This window comes from Ciconia boyciana, chromosome 1 (genome assembly GCF_034638445.1).
Source record: "Ciconia boyciana chromosome 1, ASM3463844v1, whole genome shotgun sequence".
NCBI classification, from domain to species: Eukaryota; Metazoa; Chordata; class Aves; order Ciconiiformes; family Ciconiidae; genus Ciconia; species Ciconia boyciana.
Genome location: NC_132934.1, coordinates 1,363,523 through 1,377,887, shown reverse-complemented (window position 1 = coordinate 1,377,887; position 14,365 = coordinate 1,363,523). Strand labels below are relative to the sequence as shown.

Here is a 14,365-nt window from a genome sequence, read left to right as displayed (position 1 = left end):
AAATGGTGATGCCCAGGAGACCCCCAGCACCCCAGATGCCTGCCGCGCTCTGGAGACCCCCCTGCTGTCCCCAGAGACCCCCAAGCATGGGTGACAACCTGGGGACCCCCACCCCCAGGTCCCTGAGACCCCCAAGCATGGGTGACAACCTGGGGACCCCCCCAGTCCCCGAGACCCCAACTACGGGTGACAACCTGGGGACCCCCAGGTGCTTCAGCCCCCAGGTTCCTGAGACCCCCAAGTACGGGTGACAACCGGGCACTCCCCAACTGCACCCCAAGACCCTGAGACCCCCAAATAGGGGTGACAACCTGGGGACCCCCTAGCCGCCCCCAAGTCCCTGAGACCCCCAAATATGGGTGACAACTGGGGACCCCCAGGTCCCCGGGACCCCAAGTACAGGTGACAACTGGGCACTCCCCAACTGCACCCCAAGACCCTGAGACCCCCAAATACGGGTGACAACGTGGGGACCCCCAGTCCCCAGGACCCCCAAGTACAGGTGACAACCTGGGGACCCCCCAGGTCCTTGAGCCCTCCAGGTCCCTGAGACCCCCAAATACGGGTGACAACCTGGGGACCCCCCCAGTCCCCGGGACCCCCAAGTACGGGTGACAACCTGGGGACACCCCCAGCCGCCCCCAAGTCCCTGAGACCCCCAAACGCTGGTGACAACCTGGGGCCCCCGCAGGTCCCTGAGCCCCCTGCTCGCCCCCTGCCATGCCCTGCAGCCCCCAGCCCCACGCCAGACCCCAGAGGCACCCCACAGCCCCCACCGTGCCCCACAGATCCCCCGGCCCCCGCCATGGCCCGGGGACCCCCCGGCCCCACACCACATCACTGACACCCCACGTGCCAGAGACCCCCCCCAAACCCCTCAGGGACCCAACCCCCCTGCCGAGGCCCCCGCACCCCCAGCGCTGGGGGCATTGGGGCTGGGCCCCCGCCACGGCCCCCCGTGTACCCCCAATAAAGTGCCACGTGCGAAGGATGCGAGTGTGACCCTGCGGGACCCCCGCGACCCCCCCACACCCTGCCCCGGCCCCACTGTGCCCCACACCTGGGGCACCCCACAGCGAGGAAACACCCCCCCTTTGCTCCCTGCCCCACGGCCACCAGGAGGGACCCCTGTACCCCACTGCTGCCCCATGGGGACGGGGATGGGACCCCCGAGCCCCCCCCATGTCCCCACAGCCCATACGACGGGACCCCTGACCCCCTGACCCTACGGCCCCTGGGATGGGACCCCAAACCCTCCCAACCCCACAGCCCCTGAGAATGGGACCCCAAATCCCCCAAACCCCACAGCCCCTGAGCTGGGACCCCAAACCCCCCAACCCCACAGCCCCTGGAATGGGACCCCAAATCCCCCCCCAAACCCCTCGGCCCCTGAGCTGGGACCCCCAAATCCCCCCAACCCCACAGCCCCTGAGCTGGGACCCCAAACCCCCCAACCCCACAGCCCTATCATAGGACTCCGAAGCCCCCTGTCCCCCACAGCCCTATGATGGTGATCCCCCCCCCAGCCCCTGAGCTGGGACCCCGAGCCCCCCAACCCCCAGCCCCTGGGATGGGACCCCAAATCCCCCAACACCCCGGCCCCTGAGCTGGGACCCCAATGCCCCCCCAACCCCACAGCCCCGGGGATGGGACCCCAAGCCCCCTGTCCCCCCACAGCCCTATGATGGGCCCCTCCCCCTACGGCCCCTGAGCTGGGACCCCACCCCCCTCCCCGCAACCCCGCAGTTCCCCGCCACGCCGCCAGGGGTCGCTCTCCCCCACCCCTCCCGGCAGGCCCCGCCCCCGCCGCCCTTCCCGGCAGCCCCGCGCGGCGCGTGCCCAAGATGGCGGCGGCCGGCGGCGGCTCCGGCCCCGCGTCGGGCCGCACCGTGCTGGTGCGGGGCCTGCCCGCCGCCGCCACCGCCGCCGACCTCGAGAGCCTCTTCGGCCGCTTCGGGCCCCTCCGCCGCTGCTTCGTCGTCACCGAAAAGGGTCGGGGGGGCCGGGACGGAGCTTGAGGGGGAGCCGAGGGACGAGGCCTGGGGGGGGGGGCGAGGCCTGCGGGGGTTGAAGGGGCCTGGGACCGGGGTCTGGGGCTGCTTGATGGGGTCTGGGGGGGGGCTGAGGGGGCCTGGGGCTGGGGGCTGAAGGGGCCAGGGATCGGGGTTTCGGGGCGACTGGGGGGCTGAAGGGCCTGGGACCGGGGGCTGGGCCTGAGGGGGCTTGGGAGCGGGGTCGGGGTCTGTGTCTGGGGGGCGAGGCCTGGGGGCCTGGGACCGGGGCCTGGGGTGCTGGGACCGAGATCTGGGGGGGGGGCAAGGCCTGGGAGTGGAGTCTGGGGGTGCCTGATGGGGTCTGGGGGGCTGAAGGGGCCAGGACCTTGCATGGAGGAGGCCTGGGGCAGGGGGGAAGGATCTGGGGGTGGGGGGCACCCAGAGCCGTGGCTGGGAAGATTTGGGGTGGGAATTGGGGGACAGGGATGCGCGTGCTGGGAGCAGCCCTGTTTGGGAGCTGGAGTTTGGGGGGTCGGGATGGAGCAGGAGGCTGGGGTGGGGGGTCAGGAGCGGGGCGTTGGGGCGCAGGACGGGGAGGGGGGATCAGTTATTTGGGGTGTCGGGGATCGCGAGGGGAGATTGGGGGGGCAGAGGTGGGTTTGGGGGGGCGGGGGGAAGGTGTGGGGGCTCAGGGGGGACCCCTGGGCACTGGGAGGGGGTGTGGGGGGGGGGTGGGGCCTCACTGTTCCCCCCACGTCCCCCAGGCACCAAGACCTGCCGCGGCTTCGGCTACGTCACCTTCTCCCTGGCTGAGGACGCCCAGCGAGCTCTGCGGGAGGCCACCACCCTCGGTGGCCGCCGGCTCGGCGTGACACCGGCCCGGCAGAGGCCCAGGGAGGGCAGGAAGAAGCCGCAGCGAGAGGAGGAGGAGGAGGAGGCGGCAGCAGCGGGTGAGCTGGGGGTCCTGTCCCCTGCCTGCACTCTCGGCGACCGGCAGCTGCCCGTGGTCGGTCCCCGGGCCGTGCTGTCCCCAAATCCCCTCTCGCTCCGCTGCAGGTGCCCCCGAGGCCACCGCCGCAGCCCCCCCGAGACCGAAGAAGCCTAAAGCTGCCTCCAGGAAGGCCCGGCTGATCGTCCGCAACCTCAGCTTCAAGGTATTGGGGGTCCAGCCCTGCGCCCTGTCCCCAGCCAGGGCTGGCGTCACCCCGGGGGACGCAGGGAGGGACCCCCATGCCCCTGCCACCTCTTGGGGCCGCCCCAGCCCCTTCCCTCACCCCGCCGGTCTCTCCGCAGTGCTCCGAGGACGATCTGAAATCTCTTTTCTCCCCCTTCGGCACCGTGCTGGAGGTGAACGTCCCCAGGAAACCAGGTGAGGCCCCCCCCCTCCCCCCGCCCCCCCCGCCGGGACCGTTTTTGGGGTGGTGGCACCCCGATTCTGGCAGGTTGGCCCTGCCCGTGCCGGCGGGTGCGGAGCAGTTCTCCCGGTTTTTTGTAGACGGGAAGATGCGGGGATTCGCCTTCGTGCAGTTGAGGAACGTGCCGGAAGCGGCCAAAGCGCTGCGGGGGATGAACATGAGGGAGATCAAAGGTCTGGCCGGGCCTCTCCCCCCCCCGCCCCTCCCCCCCATTCCCCTGCCGCAGCGGGGGGCTCTGCGGGGCAGCCCCCCTGCCTCGGGGAAGGGGGGGGACATGCTGACGCCGTGCCCCCGTGTCCCTTTGCCTCCCCAGGGCGGCCGGTGGCGGTGGACTGGGCGGTGGCCAAGGACAAGTACCGGGCGACGCAGGGTGGCCAGCCCGACGGTGAGGGTCCCGGCCCCGGGCTCTGGGCCTGGCTGGGTGCCCCCCGCTGCGGTGGGGGGGGGGACACGGACCACGACACGACACACGGGGTCACCAGGAGGGACTGTCCCCTCTTGTCACCGTCTGTTTTCATTCCACCCCAGAGGACACGGAGGAGAAGGCTGGGGAGGGCCAAGAGCAAAGTCTGGGTGATGGTGAAAAAGAGGAGGAAGAGGAAGAGGAGGAAGAACAAGAGGAGGAGGAAGAGAATGAAAAAGCAGCCAGAACGATGAAGCACATCAAGCTCTCCTCATCCTCGGCACGAGGCCGGTGAGCGAGGGAAGGGGTTGTGCCGCCCGGGGAGGGACGGGGCTGATCCCGGGGGGTCTTGGCCTTGTTCTGGGGTGCAGACCCCCGTCCCCCCGTCCCCCCCCCCACGGGGCTCTGGGACCGAGCCCTGGGCTTGTCCCCCTGTGGGACCCCCCCACGCAGGCCTGGGAAGGGGACGGCAGCCGCGGACGGCAGTGAGGAGGAAGATGAGGAGGAAGACGATGGCGAAGCAGCCGGTGAGGATGATAGCGAGGAGGAGGAGGCCTCCGATGAGGAAGACGAAGAGGAGGAGGAAGGTTTGTTCTACCCTGGCTGGAGGAGGCTGGCAGGGGGGGCTGCTGCCGGCAGGGGTCCTGGGGGCTTCCCTGGGGTCCTGGGGGCTTCCCTGGGGTCCTGGGGGCTTCCCTGGCGTCGGGGCGCCGCTGCGGTGCAGCCGCTGGGCACCAACTGCCGGATCCTCTGCGATTCCAGGGGGGGACGCGCCCAAGAAGCAGCAGGGGAGGGGGCGGCAGCCCCCCTCGGATGTGGGCGAGGGCAGGACCGTCTTCATCCGGTGAGTGCCGGGCCGAGGGCCGGCACGGGGCTGGCCTTTTGGGGGGCGGAGAGGGGGGGCACGGGGGGGCTGCGTGCTGCGGCCGCCCCCCGCCCGCGTCGTGTCCCCCCCGCCCCCCGATGTCAGGAATCTCTCCTTCGACACGGAGGAGGAGGCGCTGGGGGAGATGCTGCAGCAATTCGGGGAGCTCAAGTACGTCCGTGTCGTCCTGCACCCCGACACGGAGCACTCCAAAGGTAACCGGTGGTGGCGGGGGGGGGGGCACGCACCCCCCCTCCTGTCCCCATCCCCTCGCCGAGCCCTTTTCCGTCCCCAGGCTGTGCCTTTGCCCAGTTCCTGACGCAAGAAGCCGCCCAGAAATGTCTCCAGGCTGCCCAGGAGGAGAGTGAGGTGAGCGGGGAGACGAGGGACCCCCCACCCGGGGCCGTGGGGAGACGAGGGACCCCCCCCGGGGGCAACGAGGGACCCCCCGGGGGGCTTGGGGACGGCACCAGCCCTCCCTCCTCAGGTTTGGGGGATGCCACTGGGGTCGCCCCCCTTTCTCCAGGGTCTTTCCAGCCCCTGGGGACCCCCAGCCCAGCTCCATGTGGGGTCCCGGCTGCCCCCCACGCCCCCCGGCTGCCCCCCACACCCCCCAGCTGCCCCCCACGCCCCCCGGCTGTGTCCCCTCGCAGGGTGGGGGGCTGCGGCTGGACGGGCGGCTGCTCCGCATCGACCCGGCCGTCAGCCGGGAGGAAGCCCGGAAACTCCGCGGACAGAAGGTGAAGAAGCCGACGGGCACCCGAAATCTTTACCTGGCTCGCGAAGGATGTGAGTCACCGGCCCTGGGGGGGGTCCCGGGTACCCCTCACACCCCCTCCTCATCCTCCTCACCTTCCTCGCAGTGATCCGGGCCGGGACGAAGGCTGCGGAGGGCGTGAGCGATGCCGACATGGCCAAGCGAGCGCGGGTAAGCGAGCGGATCCCGGGGGGCAACGTGACAACTTGGGGACAGCGCTTGTCGTGTGTGTGTGTCGTGTCCCCCCCCACCCCCGGCCTTTTGGGGGGGCACAGCCCCCCCCTTTACACCCCCATTTCTCCCAGTTTGAGGAGCTCAAGTACCAGAAGCTGCGGGACCAGAACATTTTTGTCTCCCGCACCCGGCTTTGCGTCCACAACCTGCCCAAGGCCGTGGACAGCGCCCGGCTCCGGCGCCTGCTGCTGCAGGGGGCCGGCGGGGGCAAGGCTGTGCGCATCAAGGAGGTGGGTGTCCCCCCCCCGTGTCCCCCCCCCGTGTCCCCCTGGGCTCTGTGTCCCCTCTGGGGGGGGTTTGGGGGTGGCTGGGGCTGCAGAGGGGGTGGGTGTCCCCCTCTTGTCCCCTCATGTTCTCTTTGGGGTGGGTTTGGGGGTGGCCAGGGGTACAGAGGAGGTGGATGTCCCTGTCTGTCGTCGTCGTCATCCCCCCCCCCCCAGTGTCCCCTGTGCTCTGTGGCCCCTCTGGGGGGGGGGTGGGGGGTGGCGGGGGCTGCAGAGGGGGTGGGTGTCCCCCTCTTGTCCCCTCATGTTCTCTTTGGGGTGGGTTTTAGGGTGGCCGGGGGTGCAGAGGAGGTGGGTGTCCCCCTCTATGTCCCCCCATTGTCCCCCTGTGCCCCTTCTGGGGAGGGTTTGGGGGTGACTAGGGGTGCAGAGGAGGTGGGTGTCCCCTCTCTGTGTCCCCCCCTCCATGTGTCCCCCCAGCGTCCCCTGTGCTCTGTGTCCCCCCTGGGGTGGGTTTGGGGGTGACTAGGGGTATAGAGGAGGCGGGTGTCCCCCTCTGTGTCTGCCTCGTGTCCCCTTTGGGATGGGTTTGGGGGTGGCGGGGGGTACAGAGGAGGTGGATGTCCCTGTCTGTGTCGTCCCGTCCCCCCCCCGCAGTGTCCCCTGGGCTCTGTGTCCCCTCTGGGGGGTTGGGGTGGCTGGGGCTGCAGAGGGGGTGGGTGTCCCCCTCTTGTCCCCCCATCTCCCCTCTGGGCTGGGTTTGGGGGTGCAGAGGAGGGGGGTGTCCCTGTCTGTGTCCCCCCCCCAGTGTCCCCCCGTGCTCTGTGTCCCCTCTGGGGGGGGTTTGGGGGTGCAGAGGAGGTGGGTGTCCCTGTCTGTGTCCCCCCCCCAGTGTCCCCCCGTGCTCTGTGTCCCCTCTGGGGGGGGTTTGGGGGTGCAGAGGAGGTGGGTGTCCCTGTCTGTGTCCCCCCAGTGTCCCCCGTGCTCTGTGTCCCCTCTGGGCTGGGTTTGGGGGTGCAGAGGAGGTGGGTGTCCCACAGCGAGGTGGACCTGCGGCTCTTGGCGCTGGCGGGGGGTCCCGGCACAGATTGGCGAGCCGGTTCCCCCCCCCAGTGCCGGGTGATGCGGGAGCTGCGGGGGAAGGGGCAGTCCCGGGGGTACGCCTTCGTGGAATTCGGGGAGCACGAGCAGGCGCTGGCCGCCCTGCGCAGCTTCAACAACAACCCCCACCTCTTCGGGGCCCAGAAGGTGGGTGCCCCCCATGGGGTGTCAGCAAGGGGTGGGGGGTTCTTGGGGGCTGAACCCCCTGGGGTGCTGCAGGGGTCTGCTGTGTCCCCCTCTTTCCGTGTCCCCCCTGTCACCCACGACCCTGTCGTGTGGGAACTCCGCAGCCCCCCCCCCCCCCCAAACTCTACCCCTTACCCCCTGGCCCTCACGGGGTCTTTCCCATCACCCCCGCCCCCTTACCCTCCTTCCTTAGGGGTCCCCCACTACCTCGGGGTCCTGGGGGTGCTCCTGGTGGTTCTTGGGGGGCTGCCCCCCACCTCCTGCTCTCTCCCCCCCCTCAGCGGCCCATCGTGGAGTTCTCGCTGGAGGATCGGCGGAAGCTGAAGCTGAAGGAGCAGCGAGCCCAGCGCAGCCTGGTAGGAGCACGGCGGGGACCCCCCGCACCCCCTTGTGTCCCCCCGCACCCCCTTGTGTGTCCCCCCCCCCTCCCCGGGGTCCCTCCCGGCGCTGACCCCGGTGTCGGGCACAGCTCAAGCTGAAACCGAAGCCGACGGAGAAGGAGCCGGATGCCGCCGGGCCCCCCCAGCCAGCGGGACCCCCTAAAAAGCATCGAGGAAGGAAGCAGCCCCTCTCCAAGGGCTCTGAGGGCTCCCGTGCCCCCAGGGGACCACCGGCAGGGGGGCAGGAGGCTGTCCCGGCCCCCCCAAAACGCCCGGACCCCCCGCGACGCCCGCCTGCCGCCGTGCCCTGGTCCGGTTTCCGCACGGAGGAGCGGGTGGAGCGGGTGGAGCTGCCGGACGGCACCACCAGGAAGAAGGTGCTGGCGTTGCCGTCGCACCGCGGGCCCAAAATCAGGTATGGGGGGGCTGGGGGGCACCCCCTTCTCCTCCCCCTCCCCCCCCCAGCGTTCCTCCCCCTCGGCATGGGGCGTCTCTGCCTTCTCCCTTCCCCTCCCCGGGAGCCGTGGGTGCCGATGGGTGGCTCTGTGTGGCCCCTCCGTGGGTAAACTGGGGGGGGGGGGTACCCACGGGCGGTACCCGGCACCCATGGGTGCCCCTCTGCTCTCCCCCACCCAGGAAGCGTGACAAGGGGAAGGTGAAGCCCCTCCCCACCAAGCAGCCCAAAGCCCAGCGACGGAAGGAGAAGCACAAGGGGACCCCCACCCAGGTAGGGACGGGGGGGCTCACCCATTCCCCCCCCATATCCTGGGGTCAAAACCCTCTAATTAAGGGGTGCAGGGGAGGGGGCTCACCCTCCCCCCCCCATATCCTGGGGTCAAATCCTTCTACTGAAGGGGTGCAACAGGGGCTCACCCCTCCCTCCCCCCATATCCTGGGGTCAAATCCCTCTAATTACGGGGTGCAAGGGGGGGGCTGTGGGGTTGTTCATCCTCCCCCATCCCTGGCCCCCCCTGTTTCTCTCCCCACGGTGCTCCGGGGGGCTCTGGCTCTGCCCAGCTCGGTGCTGGGGGGTCCGGGGACCCCCATCTTCCCCCCCTCATCTGTGCCCGCAGGCCCAGCGGCAGCGGGGGGGCGGGGGGGCCGAGGCCCGGTTCAGTGAGCTGGTGGAGCGGTACAAGAGGAAGATCCTGGGCAGCGACCCCCCCGCGCCCAAAAGGAGCAAGTGGTTCGAGAGCTGAGACCCCCACCCATGGGTGCTGGGCCCTGTTTGGGTCACGGGGGGGGGGGCCTCAAATCCCCTTGGGGCGTTGGGGTGCTGCCCCATGGGGGGGAGACACCCCCCCCCCCGGGGACCTGCTGGGGGGAAAGGGGTCTCCCCTTGTGTCCGTCCCCCCCCCGCCCTGGTTTTGGGGGTGCCCCCATCCCTCCTCCTCCTCCTCTCCCAGGGGTCTCGTGTGGTTTGGGACCCTCTGGGGCAGGGCTGGAGGGAGGGGCAGGCCCCCCCCCGGCACCCCCCAGCACCCCCCCAACCTTGTCGGCGACAGGGTGCTGTAAAAATAAGAGAATTATATTTTAATTAAAAGCTTTTTGGAGGAAGAATCTTCCTCTGCGCATCACCCACAGCTCCGGGCCCCCCCCAGGGTCACGGTCCCCTGGGGTGCTGTGGGGTGGCAGCCCCATGGTCGGGGGTGGGGGGTGGGATGGGGTTGGGGGCAGAAGGAGGATGGGGGTTTGGGGTGCCCCCAGGAGGGTGCTCTGGTCCCTGGGGGGGGGAAGCAGTGTTTGGGGTGCCCGTGGGGCGAGGAAAAGGGGTGCCCCATGGTTTAAGGTTGTTCCAGCGGGGTGGGGCTCCCAGCTTGGGGGGCACCCCATGGAGCTGACGCTAGGCCCGTGGGGTCGGGGTCTCGTGGGGTTGGGGTCCTGTGGGTCGGCCCCACGGCGGGTGCCCGTGCCGCCCAGCACACGGTTTGGTGGGGGGGGGGGGGCCCGCGGGGTCCCGGCTGAGTCAGTGGCCAGTGGCCAGCGCGGCCGTGCCAGGGCTCGGGGCCAGGCCAGCCTCACCTGGCCCGTGACACCGCGGCGTGAGCGACGTGCGCCCACCCCACGGGGACCCCCCCCACCCCGCGGGGACCCCCCCTGAGCTGGGGTGGCCCCCCCACCGTGGGGCTGGGGGAGTGGGGACAAGGGACAGCAGAGCCGGGGGGGGGACACGGGACGTGGGCAGGGCCAGGCACGGCTCTGCGTGGGGACACGCAGTGACACACGCGTGTGCAGGGCCACGTGTGACCCTGTGCCCGGGGGGCAGCGAGTGTGCTCTGTGCTGTCACCTCCCTGTCCCCCCTCCTGTGCCAAGCCATGTCCCCATCCCTGTCGTCCCCATCCCTGTCGTCCCCATCCCTGTCGTCCCCCCCTGTCCCTTCCCTGTCCCCCCTCCTTGTGCCATCCCCTGTCCCCCTTCCTGTGCCAACCCATGTCCCATTCCTGTCACCCCCATCCCCTGTCCCCCCATCCCCCATCCCTTGCCTTGTCCCCTCCTGTGCCATCCCTGTCCCCCCCCCTCCCTGTCCCCCTCCCTGTCCCCCTCCCTGTCCCCTCCCTGTCCCCCATGTCCCTTCCCTTGTCCCTTCCCTTGTCCCCCTCCTGTGCCATCCCCGTCCCCCCATCCCTGTCCCCCTTCCTGTGCCAACCCATGTCCCATCCCCTGTCACCCCCATCCCCTGTCACCCCCTTGCCTCCCCCTTGTCCCCCCCATCCCTTGCCTTGTCCCCTCCTGTGCCATCCCTGTCCCCCATCCCTGTCCCCCATCCCTGTCCCCCTTCCTGTGCCAACCCATGTCCCATCCCCTGTCACCCCCATCCCCTGTCCCCCTTCCTGTCCCCTTCCCTGTCCCCCTGTCCCTTCCCTTGTCCCCTCCTGTGCCATCCCTGTCCCCCCATCCCTGTCCCCCTTCCTGTGCCAACCCTCACACCCTGTCCCCTGGGTCCCCCTCCTTGTCCCCATCCCTGTCCCACCCCCCTGTGCTGGTGGGGGGTGGCTGCCACCCCTGCGGCCATCGGGGACCCCCCCCCTACCCCACAGCTCTGCCAGGCCCAGGGACCCCACGGGGCTGGGGGACCCCGAGCCCTCCTCCCCGCCGCCTGTCCCCATGTCCCCCCGTCTGTCCCCCGCGTCACCCCCGGCAGCTTTGGTGCTGGGGTCACACCAGGCCGGGGGGGGGGGGGGGGGCCGGGCCAAAAAGCCGCCAACCGTCCGGTAAACCACGGCGGAGCCGCCGGGGCCTGAGTCAGCCGGTGCCACGTCCTCGCACGCTCCCGTGTCCCCAAGGTCCCTTGTCCCCAGCCACCGGCCTTGGGGATGATGCCGCCAACCCTCCTTTGGGGGTCCCTGGGGCATCGCCGCGGTTTGGGGGGACACGCGCCCCCCCCATCCCCGTGGCTGTGCCGTGGCCCGGCGATGCCGCTGGGTCCCGGGGAGCTGGGGCAGCCGCGCTCGCCCCAGAAGTTCTATTTAGGGTTTGATTTGTCCCTCCCTGCCCTGGGGACACCGTCCGGACCCCCCCCGCCCCCCCAGAGCCCCGGCCTGGCCCTGGGGACCCCGGCGGTGGTGACACCGGCACCGCGGTGCTGAGCCAGGGTCGTTGGAGACGTGAGAGGGGGCTGCTGGAAAACTGGCTTTATTTTAAATTAACGTGGGAGAAATAAATACAAATACTGAATAATAATAACAATAATAACAATAATAATAGTAATAATAATAATAAATAACAATAATAATAGCAGTAGGAGTAGAAAAAGGGGAAACCCGAGGCTGGAGTTCTCTCCGGTGCCGGTTTGCCGGGCTGGCCGTGCCGGTGCCCGGGGCCAGCCGCGACCCCGGGATGGGGGCTCAGCCCGGGGTCCCCCCTCGGGGCCGGGGTCCCCCCTCGGGGCGGGGGTCCCCAGGGTGTCCCTAGCAGGCGGGGAGGCCGTCGAGGCGCGCGGTGATGCCGTCCAGGCAGACGCGAAGCCGCGCCAGGGCCAGCCCGGCCGCGGTGTGGGGTGCCTCGGCCAGCGGGTCGGGCAGGCCGGGGGGTCCCGGGGGTCCCGGGGGGCTGCGGGGGGGGGAGGGGGGCGGGCAGCCCAGGTGGGCGGCCAAAGCGGCCAGGAGGCTGCGGAGGTTCTCCATGTCGTTGGCGATCTGGGCCAGCGGCAGGTTGCCCGCGGCCAGGCTGGCCAGCAGGCGCTGGAAGAGCTGGAGGCGGTGGTCCATGGCCCCCAGCCCCTCGGGAGCCCCCTCCCCCGGGATCGCCTCCAGCCCGCTGATCTTCAGGCTGAGGGGGAAGAGCTGTGGGGGGCGGGGGGTCAGGGCAGGGGTCCTGCCCCACTGCCACGGGCGACCCTCCCCGGGACCCCCAGCTGGGGCACGGAGCCCCCCACCCCACCCAGCCGCGGGTAACCCTCACCGGGACCCCCCATCCAGGGTACAGAGCCCCCCCTCAGCGTCCCTCCCTGGGGACCCCCTCAATCTGGGGCACAGGAACCCCCCCAGCCATGCACGTCCCTCCTGGGGACCCCCAATCTGGGGCACAGGACCCCCCCAGCCATGCACGTCCCTCCCTGGGGACCCCCAATCTGGGATACAGGACCCCCCCCAGCCATGCACGTCCCTCCCTGGGGACCCCCCAATCTGGGATACAGGACCCCCCCAGCCATGCACGTCCCTCCCTGGGGACCCCCAATCTGGGGCACAACCTGTCCCCTCCCCGGGGACACCCCTCCCCAAAATCTGGAGCACAGATTCCCCCCCCGTGCTGGCTGCTCCCCCCACCGCCCCCCCCCCAGCCCCCTCCTCCCTTGGGTTACACAGGGCCCTGGCACCACGCCGCACCCTTTGGGGTGTCCCGGGGGGGGGGGGACAGGGACCCCCCCCGAGCCCCCCCCGCGCCCCCCCGGGCCGGGCCTCGCCTGCAGCTGCTGGATGCGGGCGCTGAGGGTGCGGGTGAGGTTCCTGGTGTCGGCCTGGACCTTCTCCAGCCGGACTGGCCGGCCACCGGCCAGCGGGAGCCACAGCCAGAGGACACCCCAGAGGGCCACGCCGGGCCACCGCATCCTGCCGGGCTCTGCGGTGGGTGGCACGGAGGGGTGGGGGGGGGTGTCAGGTGCCACGGAGGGCCCGCCGCACCCCAAAAATGCCCCCCTCGAGAGGGGCCACGCGGGGATGCTCTGACCCCTCGCTGGGGGGGGGGAGACGCGTGCCATCCCCGTGGGGACGTGGTGGGGTGTCACAGGGAGGGGACACGCTGCCAAGATGGGGGTCCCCAAGCCTTGTGTCGTCCCCCCCCCGCCCCGCGGCGCTCCCCAGGAGATGGGAGCGGGCGGAGGGGTGCGGTGACATGATCAGGGACAGGAGGGAAGCGGTGTCGGTAGCATGTGGACGGCCACGTCCCCAACCGTGTGCCAGCCCGGGGATGGGTCCTCGTCACCGTGCCACCGTGCCCCCGCCGCCTCGCCGGCACGTGCCAGCGCGGCCGTGCCCTGCCGCCTTCCCGGAGCTGCCCTTTCGCAAGCGCTGTCCCGGCCACCCACGGCCCAAGGTCCCCGGCTGTGCCCAGCCGTGACCGTGACCACGCAGGCCTGCCTGCCACCGGAGCCTTGGTGACAATGTGGCCGGGGGACACTGCTCTGGGGGGGGGGGGGTCCCCTCATAGGATGAGGCCAAGAGGGGAACGTGGGCAGTGGATGGACGCCGGGGTGGCACATCCCCCTGTCACCCGCTGCCTGGGGATGGGGACAGGGGGACACACGGGGACAGGGGGGACACGGGGACAGGGGGGACACGGAGCAGCTCCCCCCCCGGTACTCACCAGAGACTCGCACCCCCTCGCTGAGCCTGGAACAAGAGAGCCGGTGACGGGGGGGACGCAGGGACCTCTGCCAGGACCCCCCCGGTGTCACCACCCTGCCACCGCCAGCTCCCCAGCGCAGGGGGCTGGCACATGTCCCTGGGGACAGGGTGCAGAGGAGGGGGGACAGGGACATCCTGTCCCCGAGGGGCTGAGCCGAGCGGAGGCGGCTGCTGCCAGGTTCAACCCCCGGGGTAAGGGGGGGCCCCGACCCCCTTGGGGGGCTGTGGTCCCCGGCCAGGCCCGGGACAGCGTCCCTGCATGTCCCCTGGGGTCACAGGGGGGGACTGGGGTCCCTTGGGGACTCAGGGGTCCCTTGGGGCGGTGCAGCCCTGGTCCCCCTTGCCAGGAAGTTGGGGAGCTGGGGTGTGGGGGGTGTCCCACAGTGGGGGTGTCCTGGGGTGGGGGTGTCCCTGCGGAAGGGAGTCCCCAGAGAATGGGGGTCCCTGGGGCAGGGTGTCACTGGGGAAGGGGGGCTCCTGGGAAGAGGGGTCCCATGGTGGGGGTGTCCCAAAAGAAGGGGTGTCCTGGGGCAGGGGTGTCCCCAGAGAATGGGGGTCCCTGGGGCAGGAAGGGGGGGTCCTGGGGAAGGGGGGTCCCATGGCGGGGCTGTCCCATGGCGGGGGGTGGGGGGGGTCTCCCGCTTACCTGGGCCGCCCCGTGGGTCCCGTCCCGTCGCGGCGGTGGCTCCATGCCCCGCGGCCCCCCCCTATATAGCGGAGCGGGGCCGTTGCACAACGGCGCTGCCCGCCCCCGCCCGCCGCTCCCCGCCCGCCCCCGGCCCCACGGCGGACCGGCTGCCCGGCCCGAGCACGGGGGGCCCGGGATGCACCGAGCGGGGGGGCCCGGGGCAGAAGAAGCCCGGGGGGGGGGCCCCGGGGATGCACCGAGCGCGGGGGACCTGGGGACACTCGGCCCACGGCGGTGGGGGTCCCGGGGATGCACCGAGCACGGGGGGAAGGAC

At 71.2% G+C, this 14,365-nt stretch overlaps 2 protein-coding genes across 2 annotated transcripts; one reads left to right on the top strand and one right to left on the bottom strand.

The window, feature by feature from the left end:
- The first annotated feature begins 1,828 nt into the window (after window positions 1-1,828).
- RBM28 (RNA binding motif protein 28) lies at window positions 1,829-9,102 on the top strand. The gene is made up of 19 exons (XM_072856529.1): window positions 1,829-1,992; window positions 2,759-2,944; window positions 3,051-3,148; window positions 3,288-3,363; window positions 3,490-3,582; window positions 3,723-3,794; window positions 3,938-4,103; window positions 4,266-4,399; window positions 4,575-4,656; window positions 4,783-4,892; window positions 4,973-5,046; window positions 5,331-5,466; window positions 5,541-5,605; window positions 5,740-5,898; window positions 7,006-7,140; window positions 7,461-7,535; window positions 7,649-7,974; window positions 8,196-8,286; window positions 8,633-9,102. The coding sequence occupies exons 1-19, from the start codon at window positions 1,845-1,847 to the stop codon at window positions 8,756-8,758; spliced, it is 2,352 nt and encodes a 783-aa protein (XP_072712630.1). The 5' UTR covers window positions 1,829-1,844; the 3' UTR covers window positions 8,759-9,102.
- A 2,366-nt stretch (window positions 9,103-11,468) lies between these two features.
- LEP (leptin) lies at window positions 11,469-14,123 on the bottom strand. The gene is made up of 4 exons (XM_072862455.1): window positions 14,050-14,123; window positions 13,363-13,388; window positions 12,464-12,618; window positions 11,469-11,843 (listed from the first exon to the last, which is right to left on the bottom strand). Exons 3-4 carry the CDS (start codon window positions 12,605-12,607, stop codon window positions 11,469-11,471), a joined length of 519 nt encoding a protein of 172 aa, XP_072718556.1. The 5' UTR covers window positions 12,608-12,618; window positions 13,363-13,388; window positions 14,050-14,123.
- Window positions 14,124-14,365: the final 242 nt, after the last annotated feature.

What these genes read in the sequence shown, in the direction of transcription:
- RBM28 (XM_072856529.1), top strand. Translation starts at nt 1,845, where the DNA reads ATGGCGGCGGCCGGCGGCGGCTCCGGCCCCGCGTCGGGCCGCACCGTG. An exon ending in GGCAGGACCGTCTTCATCCG is followed by an intron (nt 4,657 to 4,782) that starts GTGAGTGCCGGG and finishes CCCCGATGTCAG; the next exon opens with GAATCTCTCCTTCGACACGG. An exon ending in CACCGCGGGCCCAAAATCAG is followed by an intron (nt 7,975 to 8,195) that starts GTATGGGGGGGC and finishes TCCCCCACCCAG; the next exon opens with GAAGCGTGACAAGGGGAAGG.
- LEP (XM_072862455.1), bottom strand. Translation starts at nt 12,607, where the DNA reads ATGCGGTGGCCCGGCGTGGCCCTCTGGGGTGTCCTCTGGCTGTGGCTC. An exon ending in CCCGCATCCAGCAGCTGCAG is followed by an intron (nt 11,844 to 12,463) that starts GCGAGGCCCGGC and finishes CGCCCCCCACAG; the next exon opens with CTCTTCCCCCTCAGCCTGAA.